At 55.8% G+C, this 21,770-nt stretch overlaps 1 protein-coding gene across 15 annotated transcripts in view; it reads left to right on the top strand.

Moving 5' to 3' along the window:
* The window catches only part of Ncor2 (nuclear receptor corepressor 2), a 160,775-nt gene that overhangs the window by 113,121 nt on the left and 25,884 nt on the right, over positions 1-21,770 (top strand). For all 15 annotated transcript variants that reach the window (XM_076922945.1, XM_076922947.1, XM_076922952.1 and 12 more), the window contains 4 exons: positions 9,031-9,173; positions 13,785-13,932; positions 15,395-15,448; positions 16,297-16,897. In XM_076922945.1, the coding sequence (XP_076779060.1) occupies positions 9,031-9,173; positions 13,785-13,932; positions 15,395-15,448; positions 16,297-16,897 (946 nt within the window). The remainder of the gene's footprint in view (positions 1-9,030; positions 9,174-13,784; positions 13,933-15,394; positions 15,449-16,296; positions 16,898-21,770) is intronic.

Raw genomic sequence — 21,770 nt, 5'->3', positions numbered from 1 at the left:
CTTGGCTCCTGCCTTAGCTGCCACCCGACCCTTCTGAGATGTAGCTCCCATCTCTGCTCCTCATTATGGACGAGGAGTCCAGGCTGAAGACCTCCCATAGCTCCAGAGGTGATACCCTGGGGGCCAGCCCGGTCCTCTGGCTCCCATCCTTCATACTCCACTCAGGCCCCGCCCCCGCCCCTGCTTCTAGGCTGTGGCTCTGTGGCTGCTGTGTCCAGGCTGCTGTGTGAATGGTGGGAACCAGTGGCTTTTATTAGGAGTTCTAACACACCTGCCGCTGCTGCCGCCGCCGCCGCCTGTGGCTCTGGTCCTCAGACCTCCTCCCCACTCTCGGGGTTTGCTAAGGGTCTAATGCACCTAGCAGGAGTAGCCCGTACCACCTGAGAGCAGCCACCAACCTGGAGGGTCCTTTAAGTGTTCCTGGTTTTCCAGCTGGACATGTGTCTTTCTGGCCTGTGCTGTCTTTCACCCAAGGGTGGGCTTGGCCTGGGGGCTGGGCCGTCGCTCAGAAAGAACATAGAGATATCCTTTCACAGGGTTCTGAGATTGTGTCTCCAGCCGGCTGGGTGCAGTGTACCGTCACCCCAGAGGGGCTGTGTGTTTTTTGGTTTTTTTTTTTTTTTTTTTTTGTATGTGTCTATGTTGTGGTTTGCGGTATGAATTCTAAAAAGTTTTTAATGGTCTGATTCCCATGGTTTAATCTCCGCAAAGTCTGCACAACAGACTTGACCACTGAAAAGCTGTCTATTAACCTGGGCATCCTGGGAAGTGCTTGTAATCTCAGCTTTTGGAAGGCAGAGGCAGGGGACCGTGCGTTCCATGTCACAATAACAGTGTCAGGTGTTCATAGCAAGTGGAAAGCCAGCATGGGCTACCTGAGACCCTGTCTCAAATAAACAAAAACCCCAAAACCATGTCCACCTACATTTACCCACAGTGCTATGCTATAAGCCTACACGCCCTAGATGGAAATCCCGTACCCATTATCGGTCCCTCCTGCCCATCAGTCCAAGGGCGAGGCAGCACTAATGGACTTCCGGTCTGTGGTTAGAAGTCATTTTGCCCTGACACTTACAGGAATGATGCCTGCTGCCGCTGTAGTCCTTACGCCCGACTGCACTCCCTTAGCGCTGTTTTCAGGGTTGCTCGTGTACCTATGAGGGCTGCAGAGCTACATGAAGTGTGATTCCCTCCATACCCCCACCCCCACCCCAGTACACACACACTTTGCTTGTGGGCTCACCTGGTGACTGAGCGGTGGGTTATTCCTGCCTGGGGCTCAGCATGCTTCTATGGGGATCATGTGACCTCTTGGTTTTTATCACATGTGGGTCCTGGGGTCTCAGCATACTGACTGCAAAGTGCTCGTGGCAAGTGCCCATCTTTCCCCATACCCTTGCAGCCTCTCAGGCATCCTCCTGCTGTCACCAGCCCATAGCTGTTGCCCGACACCGGGAGGCTGCGCTGCTCTCTCCCTTTTGGAAGGGCAGATCAGGAGGTGGGAGGGGGTGGGATGACTCACCAGCTGGGATGGAGCGCCCTGATGCCAGTGTCTCAAGGTTAGGGCCTATAGGGAGGGCTGGGAGCTCGTCCCCACTGATCCTGGGGCCTGTGTGCACCGGCCCTGCTCAGTGACATTTGAAATAGCGCCGTGAGCGCCGGCGCGGGCTGCTGCTGTGAATTACAGCAATCTGGACAATTATGCCTGCTCGCAGTGGCTGCTGATGGCTGTTCCGGAGGCGGGGGCGGGGAGGCAGGTGCGCACAGCCCGTGGTAGCTCCTTTTCCACAGCCTGTGGGGGTGAGAGGCTAAGAATGTTCCAGAGCACCCTGCCGAGAGAGTGCTGACAACTCAGAGAGGAAAATGACCCCAGCCAAGCTGTGTCCCAGGCAGATGGTACCCACCCATCCTTGGCCCAGTGTGGGGTAGGAGCCCACAGAGAGCCAGGCCCTCAGGGAACCCAGGCAGGTAAGCAACCAGGTGTCCCCAGAGCCACTGGAGCATCCTCTGTAGCCCAGCTGTGAAGGACAGCTGCAGAAGAATCCAGCCCCCAGAGAAACCTAGCTGGACTTCCTGTGTGTGTGGTCAAACCAGTCACTTTCTTCATCTGTATAACTAGTCACTGGCTTCAGTACAATAGGAAATTTTTCTGTCCCTTGCTCAGGAAACTAGAGGTGCAAAGTTGAAGTGTGGGCAGGGCCACGTTCCCTCCAAGGCCCCAGGGACAGTTCTGCACCTACATCCCACCTCAGGTGGCAGTCTCATGCTGCTGGCCTTCTTCCTGTTATGACCACACCACCCTCCCCCCATTTATCAGGATTTCCCTTTCCCCCCCTTCCCCTTCCCCTTCCCCTTCCCCTTCCCCTTCCCCTTCCCCTTCCCCTTCCCCTTCCCCTTCCCCTTCCCCTTCCCCTTCCTTCCTTCCTTCCTTCCTTCCTTCCTTCCTTCCTAAAAACAGGGTCTCTTTGTAGCCTTGAACTTGAAGAGGTGCCCGCCTCTGCCTCCTGAGTGCTGTGATTTAAGGCGTGTCTCAGCACACCTAGCCACAGATTCCTTCTTAGCTGGCCTGCCGCAGTAGAATGACCATTCTGGTCCCTTGTACGGTCTGTCCCTATGCATAACTTCTGGGTGGACATAAAACTTGGGCTGGAAATACTGTCCAGCTCAGTGATTAAAACAAAGTGGCTTTTTGATCAATAGTCAATAATTAGTCCATAGCTGACCTTGAAGAGCTGAAGTCTTAGGCATTTTGGTACCTTGCCCCAGCTCCATCACCTGGACAGCTTCTGGTCTGACTACCTCCCCCATTTCGGCCTGATTTTCATTTGCTCTCTAGAAAGAGCAGGGAGGTCTGGCCCAGGTTCATCATCAGGGTAGGTAGGTTAGGAGCCAAATGCTTGCAGTACTTGGTATACAGTGGGTACTCAGGTGCAGACTGCAGGGCAGCTCACAGCCTGGACTGGAGTCCCAACTCTGCCTCCTCTGGAATCTGGCTTGAGTGGGTACCTGTAGAATGGGGCTGATCCCTGCCTGTGTCATGAAGGGTGGGATGCAGGGGCATGACCTGCCAAGATACTGCCCAGCCACAAGTGAAGTGAGCTTACTATGGAGGCAGATGCTTTATTTACCTCCACCCTGCTTTGAGGCAACTGCTATTATGCTGATAAGGAAAGAGGCCCAGAGATGTTGAACTGAGCTACCCAAGGTTGCATAGCTGTGATGTGGGGTGTCTGGGATTAGAACCCAGGCTCTTGAGTTGCAAAACAGGACTTAGAAGATTAAATCAGGTTGGGCTCTGGGCTACTGCTTAAAGTAATGAAGGAAGGAAGGAAGGATGGACGGACAGTCGGAAGGGCAACCAGTGGTGCAGATAGCCCTGTGTCAGGGACAGTGCACTCAAGTGAGACATTAGAAACCAGACAGTGCCGGTGTAAGAGGCAGAAGTGGAGAGACCACAGTGGCATCGGTGACAAAGGTGGGGTTTCAAAGGGACGGAAGGGACCTGGAGTTGGAGTCTGGCTACCCGATGGCCCAAGATCTCTCTCTGTGTGGTATGTGTATGCTTAGGGGGGCAGGGCTGCTTTCCTGGGCTCACACTTGGGTGGGGCCTGAGCCTAAGCTAGAAGCTGCCTCCTTAGGAACTGGCTATATTCAGGGACCTGGCCCCTGCCTGCCTTAGGACAAAGACTACACTCAGGGAGACTTAGGGGGCTATAGGGCTGGACCAAAAGCTTCAAGTTCCCTAAGAAAGGTTAGCCTGGCCCCTAAGGAATTCTGACCCTGGACATAGCCAGTGGTTGGGGGGTAGTGGCTTAGACCATGGTCATTGAATGCTGTCTCCAGGGCAGGCAGTGGAGTGTCCTGTGCCAGCTCTGCTCAGTAGACACATCCTCCCTTGAGAGCCCTGCCTGCCAGTGCCTGTGGTCTGGTCTCATCCTTCTCATGGTTGAACACCTAGGCCTGGTGCGGAGGCTCAGCCACTGTTCTGTCAGAGTTCATGCTGTCCCCATTGCAGGCCAGGCTGACCTTTCCAGGAGCGCACCGTGTGCCTCGCAGGGGATCTTGTGCGCAGCAGTGAAGTAGGCTAGCCAAGTGAGTAGTGTGGCCACTGCGCCGAGTTCAGGGGCCATGAGCGCCAGACTTCATCCAAATGAGGAGATGACGGGGCTTGGAGATCCCCACGGGCAGGATGGAGATGGCCCTGGAGGAGTGTCTGGAGGGTTTTGGCCTCTTGTGATGATTCCCAGGGAGAAAGCAGGGCTCCTGTATGGATTGAGGTATGGCCAGACGTGGGTCAGGCTCTGGACTCTTGTCCCTAATCAGTGCCCTAAAGGAGAGGTTGTCGGCTCTCACCTTCCCTCACTCTGGGCCAGCATCCCACTCTTTGCTAGGGAGGGACAGGTAGTGAATGACCCTTGTGACCCCAGTTTCCACGTGCACCATGTTGAGAAAAAAATACAGAAAGTGGCATGGTTGAGTCCGGCTCAACGACGCAGCCAGCCAAGGCTCTGGGGGACAGGACATTTTGACTCTGCTCTGTAGGTGGGCAACTGGCCTTAGGTCGAGCCCTGCCGACTTTGTCTGACGTGGTATGGAGTACCTCTATCTTACCAGAGATTGACAGGTACTAGTGCTGCGGTCTGAAGTGTGGAGCGAGAAGGCGGTCGGGGCAGGTTCAAGGGTGAGATCATCACAGATGTCCCCACAGGGCTCCCTGTAGGTCTCTGGGCCTCTTGTGTTGGTGCTGGGTGTCCATACATCCATCTGTTGAATCCAGAGCAGGCTCAACATTCCTTAGGGAAGGAGGATGTGACTAGAGGCCTCAGGACAGGGAGTGCACGGTTCTCTGACTTTTGCTCTGGGAAGGTCTTATTTTACAAGGGAGTCTTAAGAACGCTGCTATGGTGGTGGAGGTTGGGGTGAGGTACACTCCTAAGTTTCTTCCTGGGAGAATCTGGGAGCCCCTAGACTGGGAGAGCCCAAACCTCCCATGTTCCTGTCTCAGAGGTTACACACTTGCTGAGCACAGACCCTGTGGAGGGGATGGGTCTGGAACAGTCACAGCTGCTGAGGCTCTGGAGCGTTTCATGGGTCCCAGGTAGCACATGAGAAAGGGTCACCTTTTGTCACCATTTCTTTCCCCCTCACCCCCCCCACCCCCCTCCACCCCTCGTGGCTACTGGGCTCCCTCAGCTCTCTGCCAGCTTCAGGCCCTGACTCAGGCCCCCTGCCTTGACTTCCTGTCTTGGCCAATTTCACTTCCTAAGTAGCTGCCTCTGAAATTCCTTCCTTAGAAATTAGTGGGGTGGGAGAACCCAAGACCGCAAAGGCAGGCTGGCAAAACCATTGCACTGAGCACACAGGCCTAACACTCCCAGGACAGACACTCATGGGACCTTCATGGCTCCCAGCCTCAGACACTCAGGTGTCTAGAGCTTCGTTCCTTTTTGAAAGACATTTGCAGCTCAAGCACCCATGAGTGTGGAAGGACAGCAGTCCCAGATGGCTGCAACAAAGAGCTGGTCTCAGGAAGTAGATGCTATGGAGATGAGATGCCACCCAACTCCCTATCCACCCATCCCCAGGGCTAGAGGCAGGGCCCAAAATGCTTCCTAAGCAGATGCAAATGTCCTGGGGCCTTCTCAGGGTTGGGAGCAGTAGAGCTAACTGTTCTCTGTAGCCCTTCAGCCTTCGGAGCTTTGGGGTTTCCTTCAAGGAGCACCCTGACATTTTCACAGGGGATATGCTCGCATAGGCCCCCTTTGCAGTTCCCTGTGGGGCACAGTGGGATTCTGTGGGAATGACCTGTGTTCTCAGCACTGTTGGAATCGGGATCTCTCCGCCAGCTGGCCGGGGATACAGGGACGCTCCAATCTGTCTGTCCCTGTCCTCTGAGCTTCTAGAACAGAATGGAAGGGCAAGGGCTAGAGGAAAGAGTTGGTTCTAGAAGTCAGCCAGACCAGATGCTGCTCTAGGGGGCAGCTTAGCTGTCTTGGCCTCCTGGGAGCCCTTGGACCTCGCAGCAGGTGCTGTCGGAGAAAAGAGGATGTATTAGGTAGCCAGGGTCCCCAGACCCTTGCCCAGGCCTCTGGGAGTCCCAGGCCCTCCCCCCACCACAAATGGTTGTGGTGTCAGAGTACTCCTAAGTACATCCAAAGTTCCCCCCCCTCCACTCCCATAGAAACCCTTGGCCACCCACAGCCCTCCAGGAGGCTGACTGGGCCAGGCTTTGGGGGCCTGTGAGGAAGGGGGGTGCGACCGCAGGTGGAACCGGCTGGCTGGCGGGAGGGCTGGCGGGCGGGCGGGCGGAAGAGGCTGCTTGCTCCCTGCCTGCCGGGGGTGGGAGCTGTGTTTTTCTGGATCCCTCAGTCTGTTCTTACCGCTGCTGACGCTGCCACGGATGGGGAGAGAGGGAGGGAGCCTGTGCCAGTTGGCCCGCCCAGCCGAACCTGGGCCTGTGCCCGGCCCCCGCCCGCCCCCGCCCGCCGCGTCTGGAGGTCACATTCAGTCCTGACGCGGCTCGTTGGGTCAGGCAGCAAGAAGAGCTGCGCAGAGCCCTGGGTCCCACAGCCCAGCCGTTTAGGGACACAGCTGCCTGGTACTATCCTGCTTTTGGATTCCTGTGGCTTAGTGGGTCTGGGGGCTCTGGGCCAGCACCCTCCCCAAAGTGTCCTCCCTGAGACACTGGTGCCTGGAAGATCTGCGGACGCCGCGTGCGCACTGGTGACGCCTGGCACAGAGAAACCCAGCACACAGAACTGACAACTTCCCGCTGCTGCCGTAGCCCTCGCTCCCCTCCCAAGCAGGAAGGGCACTGCTCTGCTCCCTGGGGCAGCTGGTAGCAGCGGCTGGAGGAGTCCTGGGCCCACCCCCAGTGCCTGCTTTTGCCCTCACGGCTCCTGAGGATGTGAACAGAGATAGAACCAGGGGATACCAGCAAGAAGCCCTAAGGAGCCTTGTGGCCACAGCCTCCTAATCACTGCTCCGCTCTCTGGAGCATCCTTCCAGCCGGATGTTTCCAGAAAACTTGGCCGAGGGGGAGACGCAGATGAGAGGATGTGAGTGGTCCCCAGCTGGGGATGGGGGCTGGAGGGTGGGGTTGGCTGGTGACAGGGACTTTGATGGGGCTACAGGAAATTTCGGCTGCGCATGTGGTGGTGGTGGTGGTGGTGGGGACTTGGAATTTTGGACCCGTGGCCATGGCTTCCCTTTCCCTGGCGTTCCTTCTTGCCTTTCTAGGGTGCAGCCAAGATCCCCTGGAAGGAGGCTGTACTTAATCTGGGCTCCAGGCTTGGCTGGGGCATTCTCAGGGGGGCTCCCCGGGTTGGACAGGGCAGCTGGGCTGTCTCTACAACATGGGTTGTGAAGTACTCCTGTGCATGGCACCCCAGTGTAAGGTTCTAGAACAAGAGTGGAAGAAGCTCTTGTCTCCCCAGGGCTGTGTGGCACACTCAAGGAAGGGCCCCCCACCCCAGCTCTGCCCAGTGCTCTTCCCTGACCACACGTGTTCGGGAACAGCTGAGTGTCATCCCCCACTCCAGTTCCTTGCTTCTATAGGCTAAGTTAGTTGGGAGACCCAGCTGTTCAGACTCCTTGTTGACTTAACTGAATTTGGAAATGTCTGCTCCCCGGGGTCGGGCCATCCCCCCCCCAGGCACCCCACCCCCAACAGCTCCAAATGGAGACCTGCCCTGGGGTTCCGGGCCTGCGATCCCTCGGCCTGACGTGTTTGCTGGGCCCTCTTGGACTGCACTCGGGTAATATAAATAAACGCAACCCCAGCCGCCAGGTTCTGGAAGTGGCAGCTGCTGCTGGCGCGGGTGGAGGGAAAGGTCAGGGGCTGAGTTACACTTGATCCTGAGCCCTGGCTCTCCCGGCCGCCTGTCCTTGCGGATCCCTGAGAAGCAACTATGGAGCCACGTGGCTCTTGTGGTCACTGGAGCCCAGCAGGTGGCCTGTACCTCCCCCATACCATGTGGGGGGGGGGCAGCGCCCAGTGTTTCCCCTCCCCCCCTCAATACAGTGGGAAGGTGAGGGAGGCTCCTGGCCTACTCCTGAGCTGGGTGGGAAACGTTCAAGAATTTCAGTCTTGACCAGGGTGTGGGGGAGGGGCAAAGCAGTGTAGACCTAGGGGGTCACTTACTGGTGTGTAGGGGTTTTATTGTTTCCTTTGTTTGTAGTAAGCAACCAACTGGGGTTTGAATGAGGGGGTGGGTCCCCCTTCCCTTCCTGTCTGCCCTCCTGCCCCCCTGCAATTCATAGTTACAGCCTCTTGTTCTGCTTTGACTCTAAAAGAAAAGGATTTGAAGCTTGGTGATAGGAAATGGGACTTAGTGTTATCACACGTGACTTTGAAGCTTGGAGCCTGGCACTGTCCTCCGGCCTCCTAACCTCCATTCCCAGTGGCAGGTTCTACTGCTGCTATGGGAAGGTGACCAGCTTTGCCTTTAAGGGAGCTGGGGCCCATTGAAGGTTGGTGAGGTGTGAATAGAGGGGTCCCTAGCCTTCTATTCTAGCCCAAGGTTTGTGGCCTCAGAGCTTGTGAGCAGTGAGGTCTGTGGCTTTGGTGGACTTGAAGGGGTGGTGGGCTCGCAGATCTGAAGATTCTCCCACCATGTGGTCTCAAGCTGTGTCTTCAGACAGATCCATCAGCGGCTGCTGAATGCCAGGTGGCCCTGAGTCTAGTGCCGCTCTTGAGGTGTGAGGGCCCAAGCTCACCCTGCTCCCTTCCCCAACTTGGCCCTGCTCCGAACTCTGCTCTTCCAGAGCTCTTTTTCCTTCACCTATGGTGAGACCGGAAAGCAAGCTTGTTCTCCTGAGGCCTCGCTGCAGCTGTGCAGTGTCAGAGCTGGGTCACCACAGCTCCCGCCCAACTGGGGAGGGACGGATTGGGGGAGGCTGTCTTCTGGCCCCTAGAATCTTAACCGTGGCCTCGCTTGGGGCCGTGCCTGTCACCATTTGTTTCCTGGTCCCTGGCTGTGCCCCTTGGTCTTAGACTGTAGTAAACCCTCACCTGCCCTCCACCTGCAGGCCTCCTGGAACATGGGAGGAACTGGTCAGCCATCGCCCGCATGGTGGGCTCCAAGACTGTGTCCCAGTGTAAGAACTTCTACTTCAACTACAAGAAGAGGCAGAACCTGGACGAAATTCTTCAACAACACAAGCTAAAGATGGTGAGTCTGGCCAGAACTCGTGAGCTGGGGACTGGGGACAGCCGGTGTGGACCCTGGATGCCTGGCACCCGCATGGAGAGCTATGGCTTGGCCCTAACTCAGCCAGGATTCCACTGTTACCCTCAGTGCCCTGGATTGGAGACCCAGAGGCAAAGGGCCCCGAGGGAGTACTTTGGCTTCTGCCTGGCTGCCTTTGGGGCAGGAGGGCTACATGACAGGGAATGAGGGTCCCAAAACACAGAGGCTGGAGGAAGACAGAGGCCAGACGCATCCCACACGGAAAGCTGTGGCCTTCCCATGATCCTTCTCTCCTCTCATCTTGTACATGCTTGACATCATCACCATTTTAGGGCTGGGGAAACTGAGGCCCAGGGAAGCTCGTTAGCCACCTAAGTGGGTGTGTAAACTCAGAGCTGAGTAACTCTGCATGCTGCCCCCCCCCCCCCAATCTCCCGCCATGGTCTGAGGCTTGGGAGGACACCTTGTGGTCTGTCCTTCCCTGGGTTTAAAGTTGCATGGGTTCCTGTGCAACTGAAGACATGTTGCTCTTGCCTGCAACCTACCGAGACCCAGAGCAGGGCATACAGCAATGCATGGCACGGCAGAGCATGGGAGAGCAGGCCAGAGACAGCATCATTCCGTTAGTCTTCTCGAGTCCCGTGCAGAATCCAGGGGCACCCTCCTCAGCCCACCCTCATGCCCCAGCTATTGTTTACAGCCCGTGTTCCCCTGAGCATATGATTTCCCAACTCTCCATGTTTCCAGGGGACTGCTCCCTCTGCTCTCAAGGACCCGCAGTGGACCTGAGTACACAGTCAGCTAGGAAGAGGGGCCAGGGCCGAGCTTGTGGTTTGAGCACCCATATGACCTGACCAGTTTCTCCCCACTGAGCTATTTCTTCAGCTAGAAGGTGGGTGGAGGGGGGTGATGACAGTGGACAGAAACGCAGGTGGTCCTGTGAGTCAGAAAAGAGGTGCCCGTGAATGGGAGGCACTCTGTGGGGCTGCTTGCTCTTTGTGACATCCCTGTCACCTACATCATAGATACCTACCCCATGTTCTCTAGGTACCTGAAGCCCTTGCAATCACTATGCAGCAATTACCAAGGGTTGTGTGAGTGAGTGTGTGTGTGTGCGTGCATGTGTGTATCTAGGTTGTGCTACTTACAGGCTGTGTGGCGTTAGCCAAGAGTCCTTTCCTCTCTGTGCCTCAGTTTCTCTGCCTGTGAAATGGGAAGGATAAAACAACTGCCTCCAAGGTCTCTGGGGGAAGGTGCGTTCCTCCCAAGTGCCAGGGCAGTACTTGGAAGAAGACATGAGGCAATTTGCCAGCTCCCCACCAGCTAAAGCCACCGGGGTGCTGATGGTAGAGGGCTCAGGGTCTTCAGGGTGTGGTATGTTTGTCCCAGGTGAGAGATGGATGTAAGCCTGCATGCGTGGAATCACCCCAAAGTACGGAGGGCTCTGGCCTGGTGGGTGTGTGCGCTGACTCTGCTGTCTGCAGCTTGTGCTCGGCACACACAGCTTGGCCTCTGGGCCTCAGTTCCCACCTGCTTCAGGAGCGTATGGGGAGCCAGTGCCTTCCACTGTGGGAAGTCCAGCATCTGGCCCAGGTCACGGTGTAGGGCAGAGTCCCTGTCTGCTGGTCAGAGGTGTGGCTGGAGGTTCCTGAGGAGCTTGCTACTTCCATAGTGAGATGTGGGGAATCAAGGCAAGCTGCTGAGCTGAGAAAGTGACTCTGTCTGAGTGGGGCAGAGCCAGGGTGCCCAGGAAGGGGGTCCCCACTTTGTTCTTAGCTTTGTTATTCTGGTGGGGGTTCTGGCTGGAAGCCTGTAGGGGAGGTGGGCTGATTCTCTCCCCCAGGCAACCTCAAGAGCTGGCTGGCCCTAAGGACCACACACAATAAGAGCAGTAAGCAGAGGCAGATACCTCCCCCAGCCCCCAAGTATAGAGTGAGCACTTGTGTAAGCTGACCTTTGTAGAAGCCCCTGGCTTGGCTGTCTGTTCCCACCCACTCCACAGACATCTGGCTGCCCCTAGAAAGAGGGGAGGTCAAGCTGGGCTTCATGGCTCATGGCACTGAGGAGGCTGAGGCAGGAGGATCAGGATTTCAGGGCCAGCCTAGGCTACAGGACCGTGTCTCAAAAAGAAAATTACAAGAACAAGAGGGTCACTTCTGTCCTCTGAGTCCTGAAGCAGTGGCTAAGGCCTTTGGCTGCTGGCCTGGCCCCGTCTGAGAACAGGAAGGCATGCCACCCTCAGCCACCCAGGGAGCAAGGGAGGCAGGAGGTCAGTGGGTGTCCCTCCTGCTCATCCCAGGCCTGGCCTGCACATGGCTACTGGAAACTCACCAGGAAACGGGAGCTTGGGCGGAGCCTGCGTGTCGCAGGTTATGTAACATTTGGCAGCCTTGTCCTCTCTGAGGTCTCCCTCCCCCTCTGTGTGGCCGAAGGCTGCCCTTCTGTCTGTGTCCTGGCCCTCAGGGCTCGGCCTCCAGGTTGCTCAGTGTGTCATCTGGGCGCTGGCCCTGCCGGCCTTGCTTCCTTCTGCTGCTTCTCTCCGTGGCTGCTGGGAGACCTCCAGGCAGGGATGTACTTGAACCCTAGCAGGCGGGCCTCCTTGACTCTGAGCTTTGTCTCCGAGTCAGTGTCGTCAGCTCTGAGGCTCCTTTGTGTAGTGACATGGAGTGTGTAACTCTACTCCAGGTATCAGAAGGAGGCCGTTAGATCAGGCAGAGGTCCCAGTTGACGAGGAGTAAGTCTCGTCAAGAGCTGCTGTGACACACGCGTGACTTCCAGCATGTGGCCCACAGGTGCCGAGACAGAGATGCAGAGAGAGTGAGGGTTTGCAGGGCATTGGTTAATCCTTCAGGGAAATCAGAGAGGGCCTCTGGGGAGATGACGTTGGAGGAAGTGAGTGTTCGCTATCTGGGGGAAGGGTGTTCAGGCAGGGAACAGGCTGTATAAAGTCCCTGGGGCTGGCGTGGGGCCGAGAGAAGCAGACTTAGACTATGCAGAATGGCAGGACCAGTGATCTGGAGCTGATTTCAAGCGTCAGGGGCTGCCTGGAGTGGTGGAATCTTACGGCAGGGTAGCTGTGTGTACGTGTGACTTGACACCTTGCAGATTCCTGGTGTGCAGTAGGTGTTTTGTAAATGCCATTTGTAATTTTGAGTTCGTATCTCCAGAACACCAATGACACACGCCTACCAGCCCTTTGGTGCTGGGGCTATGGCTAGATTTCCCATAGGCTCTGGAGACACAGGGATGTGCCGTATCGCCTGTCCATGGCTCTGCCAGGCTGATGGGCTCCGTTTCCTGTGAGTGTCCCTGCAACCTGCTGCCTAGTTCCTGTTGCTAAAGATAGACGGAGGAAGGGGATCCCCAGCCACATGCCACAACATCCTCGCACCCGCAGACTGGAGCCTGGGCCTCTTGGGAGGTGCCAAGACCAGACCTTGTGTGGGCGCGGGTGGCAAGGCAAATGTCCACGAGGTCTGTGTATACTTAGAACAGGCCTGTGGCCTAGTGTTGGGAATACAGATGGTGATGGATGACGGGCATGTATTTCCCTTTTGTTCCTGCGTCCCAGAATCCTGGCCTGTCCCAGGGATGGCATATCTGTAGCTTAGGGCCTGTGTGACAATGGACACAGCAGGCCTCAGAGCCTGGTCATGCTGTGTTTCCAGGACAGAATGTCACCAGTCAGGTATAGCAGAACTATATGGTCTGTCACCAGCTTCTGACCTTGGTGGTTTTTTCTGACCTATGACTCCCCCTTTGCCGTCTTCCATCTTCCCCTAGAAAAGATCCTCAGTTGCAATGGCCTCCACCCACCACATCCTGTCCCTCATACTAGACCAGGCTTACCCTGTGCTAGCTCCTTAAAGCCCTGCGTGGCGAGGGCAGGGGATCCTGGTCATTTCAAGACCAGCGTGTGTCCTGACTGCTGTTTCACATTCCAAGCTCAGGGAAGCCTCAGCTTCTCTTGGCTGCTACCCAGCTCAGTAGAGGGACAGGGAAGTCCAGCCTGGAGGGGATTTGAATGCTCCTATGCCAGGAGAATGAAGGCAGGCCCTAAGTGTGAGGAGTAGAGGTGGTTTGAGGGAAAGGCAAGACTATAATATGGCTCGTCCACACCCCAGGGCCTTTGCACATAAGCGTCTCTCACCCAGAGCCTTGCTTGGATTCTCCCTCTATACTTAGACCTGGACTTCAGTGTGGCCTTCCTGTAGAGTCCTGATCACCCCCCTGCTGACTTGTTCTTTTTCTATCCCCATTTGATCCCACTGTGGCCTCTGGCCAATCCCGAGTCCAAACTATAGGCCATGTTGTGCTCCCTGAGTCTGTATCCACTGCCCCTCCCTCCAACAGTGCCCTAAGTGTGCACTGTGACACGATGGCCTGGCCCATCCTGTACCCAGGGTCCCACTGGGACACATGGCACTATGAAGCCTCTGTGGTATAAATAGCCCTGGCCCGCATGGCTACTGCCATGGGCTGAGTGGGAAGGTTGCCCGCACATCCACGCAGCCAAGCTCGCCGCCCTCGCAGCTGTGACTGGGCCTCAGACATAGGGCGTCCCCAGCCTTGACCGCTACTGTCCTGTCCCAGGAGAAGGAGAGGAATGCACGGAGGAAGAAAAAGAAGACCCCAGCTGCAGCTAGTGAGGAGACGGCCTTCCCACCTGCCGCTGAGGATGAAGAGATGGAAGCGTCAGGCGCAAGTGCCAATGAGGAAGAGCTGGCGGAGGAGGCAGAAGGTGAGGTCATTGTCCTGGGGGGGTGAACACACACACACACACACACACACACACACACACACACACACACACACACACACACACACACACTGTTCTGTGTCTCTGTCTTCTTCTAGGCATCCCTTGGTTCCCTGGGCCAGGCCTAGGGATGAGCACAAAGGAGCCCTGACTAGACTGGAGACTTGTGGCTCCAGCTCCCCATAGTTCACATGCTTTCTCCGTCAGCCTGGCATGACCTCTGGAGGCCAAGCCATGAGTGCTCTGAGCATCCCGAGGCTGGGCCCTGGCTCTTGGTGTCAAACCTCTTTGTTGAATACCTTCCCAGCCGCCCCCATGAGCAAGGTGGACATAGCACGGAGGGGAAGTGGTGGAGACAGAGCTGCCCACAGACTGAGGGGTGACTGAGCCGCAGATACGGGGAGGGGTCTGCTTACACATCTGCTTAGGAGCAGGGGCAGGGCAGGGCCAGGCTGCCTGAGGCCTCTCACCACCTGGGGATTCCTGGGGCAGCTAACCATTCGCTCCCAAGAGCAATGGGCTAGAAAGGCTGAGGTCCAGGCTAGGGGCCACTTGACCTAGGACTTCCTTATGTGGTAACAGTCATGGCAGCCATATAGCCTTGTCTCTGTCACCACATACTGAGGAGTGACTGAGGAGGTCCCTGAGACCTGGTTTGGCAGCTTGGTCATAGCCCTGTGCTGTGTCTCTTTGGCATCCAGGGGAAGGGGCCTTGTGCTCTTCCTATTACTTCATGTCTGGGTCTGTAAAGTGCCTACTACGTGCAGGCTCTGTGTACATGCCTGGTGCACATCCTGGGTACCCGGTGGAGTGTCTCAGTCCAGAACTAGGCCTCTAGCCATTCCTTCCTAGTGCTTAAGGTGGGGCCCAGTCACGGTTGTCACAGTCCCTGCATGACTCTGAGGGCTTCTGGTATAGACATAACTGACAGGAAGTCGTAGACATCAGTACCCAAGACGGAGGCTTGCCTGCTTGTCCACAGGACTTCAGTGGCTTCGGCCTCCTATGTCCTGTTGTTGGGCTGCAAAGAGAAAGGAAGACCCAGGGGTCATGGCCCACTTTGTGGCCCAGTCTAGTTGATTTTCTCACCTGTCACTGTGCTTCATGAATCCCCTGGTCTTGAGGTCTCTCGTGCCCTGTGTGCTTATGTCCTGCTCTGGGCTCCAAGGGAACTGAGAAGCCAGGGAGGCTGGGGACTGATTGACAAGGCTGGAAAGCACATCGGTTGAGGGTCTCATTGGTTTGTAGCCCTGGCACTCATACACAGCTCTGTTGACCCTGGACACACCTTGGCCTTGCCTGGTGAAGGGCGTGGGGGAGGGAGGGTCGCACTTTAGCTGTGGGTGGCCAGGGCCTCCCTTGGGAGCTGTGGAAGCTGCCTTGGGTCCCCTGCCCTTTTACTTACTGTACCACCCCAGTTCTAACTCCTCTAATTTCCTTCCAGCCTCACAGGCCTCTGGGAATGAGGTTCCCAGAGTCGGAGAATGCAGTGGACCAGGTAACAATGTGGCTTTTGGCTGAGCTGGGGGGGGCCAGGGCCATAGTGGGGTATCCAACATCTTAGATCCCCATCCCTGGTCCTCGCTGTGTGCTGCTTCCTCTGCTTTCTGCCCTCTACAAAGTTTCTGTTCCCTGTTGTGTCTGTGCACAGCATGCTCTGCCTGTCTTTCCTCTCTTTGGGACCCTTCCCTTTTTCATGTCCTCAGCCTTGTTTCCAGGTATCTAGTTTGTAGAAAATGGAGGGACTGTAGACCCAATCACACACGCATGCAAACACACACACACACACACACACACACACACACACACACACACAGCCTTAAATGGATGGGCGCCGGAGCAGCAGACATGCTCTCCTTCAAGGAGTGATCCCATTGCAGTGGCCTTGTATCATGCTGTGTTGTCAGCCATATTGTAATGCACTTGTGGTCCCTCTGAACAGTCGCTCTCCTGCTCAGCCTCCCTCGAGGTTTGGCTTCCCATTCTGTGGATGGGGAAAGTGAAGCTTGAGGGAAGCCCTGAGCTTCCCATAGGAGTACCAAAAGTTGGGCATTGAGCTGAGTGGCGCGCTCAGACCATATCTGCAGACCTCAGATGAATGCCTGTCTTGAGGCCGTCCTTGCATTAGCCCTGTAGGGGCACTGGCTACCTGGGGAGTCTAGGGGCTGGGGTTGGCCAGTCTGTGGGCAGCAGGAAAGAGAAGCCAAAGTTACAGTGACTGGTGAGGGATGGACAAGGCTTACCCGGAGGTGTAGGAGCTGGGGGGGCCGTTCTGGTATTCCTTGAGAGTGCTGTCGCATCCCCTGTAGTAGCTCATCTCCTCCTTTCCTCTTGCCCTGCATGTAGCTGCTGTCAACAACAGCTCTGATACTGAGAGTGTCCCATCCCCGCGCTCGGAAGCTACCAAGGACACTGGGCCTAAGCCCACTGGCACTGAAGCATTGCCCACTGCCACCCAGCCACCTGTTCCTCCTTCAGAAGAACCTGCAACAGCCCCTACTGAGCCCTCCCCAGCCCCTGATGCCAGTGGCCCACCATCCCCAGTGGCTTCCCCATCACCTGCCGCACCCCCGGCTACTGTTGACAAGGATGAACAAGAAGTTCAGGCTGCTGCAGTTCCCCAGACAGAGGATGCCAAGGAGCAGAAATCTGAGGCCGAGGAGCTGGTGATCGATGTGGGAAAGACAGAGGAGCCCGAGGCCCCTGAGGAGCCACCCGAGAGTGTAAAGAGCGACCACAAGGAGGAGACTGAGGAGGAGCCTGAAGACAAAGCCAAGAGCACAGAGGCCGTTGAAACTGTGTCTGAGGCCCCACTTAAGGTGGATGAAGCTGCTAGCAAGGCAGCTGTGACCAAGGGTTCCAGCTCAGGTGCCACCCAGGACAGTGACTCCAGTGCCACCTGCAGTGCCGATGAGGTGGACGAGCCCGAGGGAGGTGACAAGGGAAGGTGAGAGGCAACAGGCGAACTTTGATTCTTGTGTATTCTGCAAACACAGGGAGCACCCTCTATCTGCCACAACACAGGTTGCCCAGCCTGCCTTGGAGTCTTGTGGCTGGTCTTCAGGGGTCAACATGAGACTGAGACCAGAAACAGGGGTGTCTTAGTCACTGTTTTATTGCTGTGAGCAAGGCAATTCCTACAGATCCTGGGCTGGCTTACAGTTCCAGAGGTTTAGCCCATATCATCCGGAGAAGTGGTTGAGAGCTGCAGAGCTGTGGAGAGAGTCACAGTGGGGAGGGAAGGAAGGGGAGAGTTGCGTGCATTGATACTGAGCCTGGCTTGGGCTTTTGAAACCTCAAAGCCTGCTCCCAGGGACACACCCCCTAATCCTTCTAATCCTTCCAAATAGGGACATTCTTAGACCACCTTCAGGGAGTTGATTCTTGAAGGGAACAGTGGAAAGAAGACCCACTTGGGGTGACCTGGAGCTGTGATCTGGAAGGGAGGTAGCCATAGAAGGCTCCAGGGAGAGAATGAGCTAGCAGTGTATGTTGGTGTGATCCAGACCAGGTGGCTCAACGTAGCAGAGTAGTGGGAGGTAGAAGGTCCAAATCCAGGTGTCCTGGAGTCACCCATCCTTTTCAGTGCTGATGGATGATGTCCTTATAGACACAGCACTCCGATCTTAGCTGCCATAGACATTAGGTTCCCCTGTACGTCTCTGTTTGGACATCACCATAGCTTTCTGACACGGTCTCACACACCAGGCCCCAGAGTTAGGTTTGGGATGCCGGAACACAGTTCTTCCCTTCCGTTGTAAGAGCGGTCAATGCAAAGACCATGGCTGGGTGCCTGCAATGGGGACCACTTCATGGGCCAGGCCATTGTATGCGTTCTAGGGTGTTGAGACATGAAGACTGCTGAGGGAGTCTCAGTGAGCCAGATTGTTCCAGTGATGGCAGTAAAGATGCCAGCTATGAGGCAGTGATTGAGATGATGTCACCCAGGGCCCAGACACTGGAGGCCCCTGGCCATGCAGTCACCCCAGCTTATCTCTGAGGTAGCATCTGATCTGTGGAGTATTCCGATTGGCACGCTCCCTGCCCTAGGGGCATGTTTTAAATGAGACCCTCTGGGCAGGTCTGGAAACCTCTCCCTGATCACATCTGGACAGCCCCGCCCACCTGTGGGCAGCCACAGTTGTTTTGTGATGAGGCAGTGTGCTATGTTTATTTTGACTGCAAACAGCAGAGTCTGTTTTCTCTCCCCTCAAGTCTCTGAAAAATTCCAGCAGAGCAAGGGAGGAGACCATGACCTTCAGACCGGCCCACACAGGGCCCTTCCTGCTTCCCCTGGCTCCTCTCTCCCCTTAGGGCTGGTGGTTTTGAAGTGGATGCTTTGTAGACCTCTATTCCCCGAGGACTCCACTGCTCTGGCCCACATTGAGCAGGTGGACAACAGATGGCCCAGGATAAGCAGAAGGTAGCCAACGGGTTTCTAAGAGCTTCCATATCCCCAGTTTCTTGCCTGATAGGCACAACAGGACGTAGGGCCCATGGCAACGTCAGTGCCATCAGGGTATCTCCTGAGATGAGAGATTGCTGCAAAGCCACAGGTGGCTCTCTAGCATGGCCCTCTGGAGTCTGGATGGTAGACTCTCAGGCCGCAGAGTCAGGTGTGAGGTACTACCCTGTGTACCAGCCTGCTCCTCAGACTCCTGTAAGGCTCTGGTCAGGTTGAGGCCTCTCAGTTCCAGCTCCCTTCTCCCGTAGGCACTAGCCAGTAGTTTCCTTCTCTTCCTGGTGCTTGGTGGCTATGCGCCTTCCCTGCTTGCTGTCTAGCTCCTAGGCTGGGACTCAGGACACCCTCCCTGTCCTGGGGCCCACCTGAGCTCTCAATGAGCATCTAGGCTTCCTGGCAGGAAGCTTACCACCTTCACTGGCCACACCATGGGGGCTGGGGAGGGTAAGTGAAGTACATTAGCGGGCCAGCAGCCTCAGCTGCTCTCTGTAAACTCTGGGTGATCGAATCCAGCCCCTCTCAGTCCAGTCTGGGAGAGCCCTGCTGCTCACTGCTGCTGTGCGGGGGGAGGGGGGGGGCTTGGCCTGGAGTTTTCGAGGAGGATTGCAGCCCTACCTCACTTTCAGATAAGGGACACGGTGCTTTCCAGTAGAGCTGGACCTTGGGAAGCCCCCCGACCCTCAACCCCCAAGCTCAGTTTCCACATTTGCAATGGGTAAAGTCAGGGCCACAGAGTTGTTTTGTTATAACCATGAGCAGGTTCACAGTGTTTGGTTCAGCATGTGCTGGGCAAGCCCCTGGAGACACTTAGACGCAGGACCAGCAGGGCCCTGAGTCCCCAGTGCTCTGGTGCTGGTGGGAAGAAAGGCGGTGTAGCTCATGAGACATGTGTGATATGTGTGACTCGAAGCAGGCAACCCTTGAGGATGGTCATTGCTCTTAGTGTGGAGAAGAAGCCTAATCACAGGGAGGAGCCAGGTAGTACAAAGGCCCTTTGGCCTCTGAGCTTACTTACAGTCAGTGCTTCTCTAAGGTCTGTAGCTAGGGATCTAGTGACCAGTGAGGTTTTTGTCCTGTGAAGACCAGAGATCAGAGCTGCTGCTGTTATTATTATTGTTATTTTTAATGATGTACCTGTGTAGGAATATATGACTATGTGCACGTGAATGCTGGTGTCTGTGGAGGAACAAGGCCATCTGATCCCCTTGGAGAACAAGTTACAGGCAGTTATAAACTACCTGACGTGGCTTCTGTCCTCTGCAAGAGCAGTGTACCCCTAAGCCACCTCTCCCGCTCGTTTGTGTGTGCGTATTTGTACACCTGCCTGGGTGTGTGTGTGCCACACTCTTGTGCACTGATCACAGAGGCCAGAGGAAGGACCAGAAGAGGGTCAGTCAGGTCTTCTTTCTGGTGCTGAACCACCTTATGGGTTCTAGGAACCAAGCCTGGGTCTCTGCTCTTTACACAGAGCCATCTCTCCACCTCTAGGATACTGTTCTAGCTTTAGGCCTACCTGGAGATTATAGGGAAACTGAGGCACACAGTCTTTGTGGAGAAGGTCTTAGTTCCCAGGTGTGTGCCTTCACGCACTAGAAACACAACTTGAATGTCTGCAGAAGCGTATATTCATACACACAACGGTCTAGTTTCAGCACTGAAACTTCCTGGTGTACTCTACTGCTGCCCAGATTGGGGGGGGGGGGTGAAGATGCTCCCCATATTTAATGCTGCAGCAGTGGTCTCTCCATTACATCACACCTTTCTTTGATGGCTCTGGAGAGCTGTAAGTCACTTGCACACCACTTAGGGCATGCAGTCTTGTGACATTGGGTGTTTGCAGTGTCTCACAGTATCGTTACAGACTATGCCATCACCCCAGAGGACACCCCACAGCCTTCCCGGACGTGTCTATCTATTGATGGGAATGGTCACATGTCCTGTGAAGGGAGCAAGACCTGTGGCCACTATGTCTGGCCTCTTGCATAGCACTGTGTTTTGGGGGCTCTTCTGTTATAGGGTGAGCAACAAGGCCCCGTGAGTTAGATGGCACCCCCCCTTGCCTTGTGTGTTCTTTCAGCCTCTGTCTGTGGGTATATGCATGACTTACGTGGTTTGCTGAGAATACTCACAAGCTGGTTTCTCTGTGGTACGCATCTTCATTTTTCCTGAGAATGTTTCAGTGTAGGGTTAGTGGGGAAGCCTTGTTTTGTTTTTGATGTTTCGTAAGTGGGATTCACTATGTAGCCCAGGTTGACCTTGAACTTGTAGAATCTTTCTGCCCAGACTCTCCAATGCTGGGGTGACAGGTGCCATGCCACCCCACCCAACCTGGGTGTGACCTTCTGAGGAGTTTTTCAAATCTTGTATAGTATTTTATTTCCATTTAAGTTTATCAAAGCTAGTCATAAAAGTGGCTAGAGGCAGCCAGGCATGATGGCAACATGCCTTTAATCCCAGCACTTAGGAGGCAGAGCCAGGCACATCTCTGAGTTTGAGGCCAGCCTGGTTTATTAAGTGAGTTCCAGAACAGCCAGGGCTACACAGAGAAGCCCTGTGTGGAAGAACCAAAAGAAAGAAAGGAAGGGAGAGAAATAGGAACGGAGGGCAGGGCAGATGGAACGTGGACCACATGAGATCTGGTGAGAATGGCAGCTGAGGAGTCTGCCATGGGTGTGGACAGGTGGGATGGAGGAGTCAGGGCGCCCTGTTCTTCCTGTCCCCCCCCCCCCAATTGCCTCAGGCAGCTTCAGCAGGCGTCATCCTGTCTGTCTGCTCTCCCTGCTTGGCTGAGCGTGTGGCAGATGCAGGCAGCAGGCTGCTACCCGCAGGGCCTATCGCACGCATATTTCTGCTGCAGCAGAGTCTGTGCCCCTCCATCTGCTGAAGGAGGCATGCACTCTTCTGCTGTGTCCCCTGTGGTCCTAGCTGTCAGGAGTTCTCACCCCAAAGGCTGAAGGGCCGGCTTACGTGGCTTCATGTGCCTTGAGCCAGGATGGTCTCAGTACCCAGAGGTACATAGCCCCTGGTGTTTTTTAAGGACCATCCCTAGATTTCTGCGCTGAGGTATGGGTACAGCCCGTCATTGAGGTCGTGATTGTGAAACGTTCCCACCCCCCAGGACAGGACTGAGCTCAGAGACATATTTGGGCCCACTACACACAGGCTCTAGTTAGTAGAGTCATCTGCCCGGTCCCAGGTCCCAGGTCCCAGGTCCCAGGTCCCAGGTCCCAGCCTGCTCTTACTCTGGGTTTGAGACAAAAATAATCTCCAAGGAATCTCTCCATGTCCCTCCACCCTGATCCGGTTGAGTTTGTGGCCTGCCGGCCACTCCCTGAGGGCCTGCATGGCCTAGGCGCCC

Source organism: Arvicanthis niloticus, chromosome 24 (genome assembly GCF_011762505.2).
Source record: "Arvicanthis niloticus isolate mArvNil1 chromosome 24, mArvNil1.pat.X, whole genome shotgun sequence".
Lineage (NCBI taxonomy): Eukaryota > Metazoa > Chordata > Mammalia > Rodentia > Muridae > Arvicanthis > Arvicanthis niloticus.
This window is presented reverse-complemented; position numbering and strand designations above follow the sequence as displayed.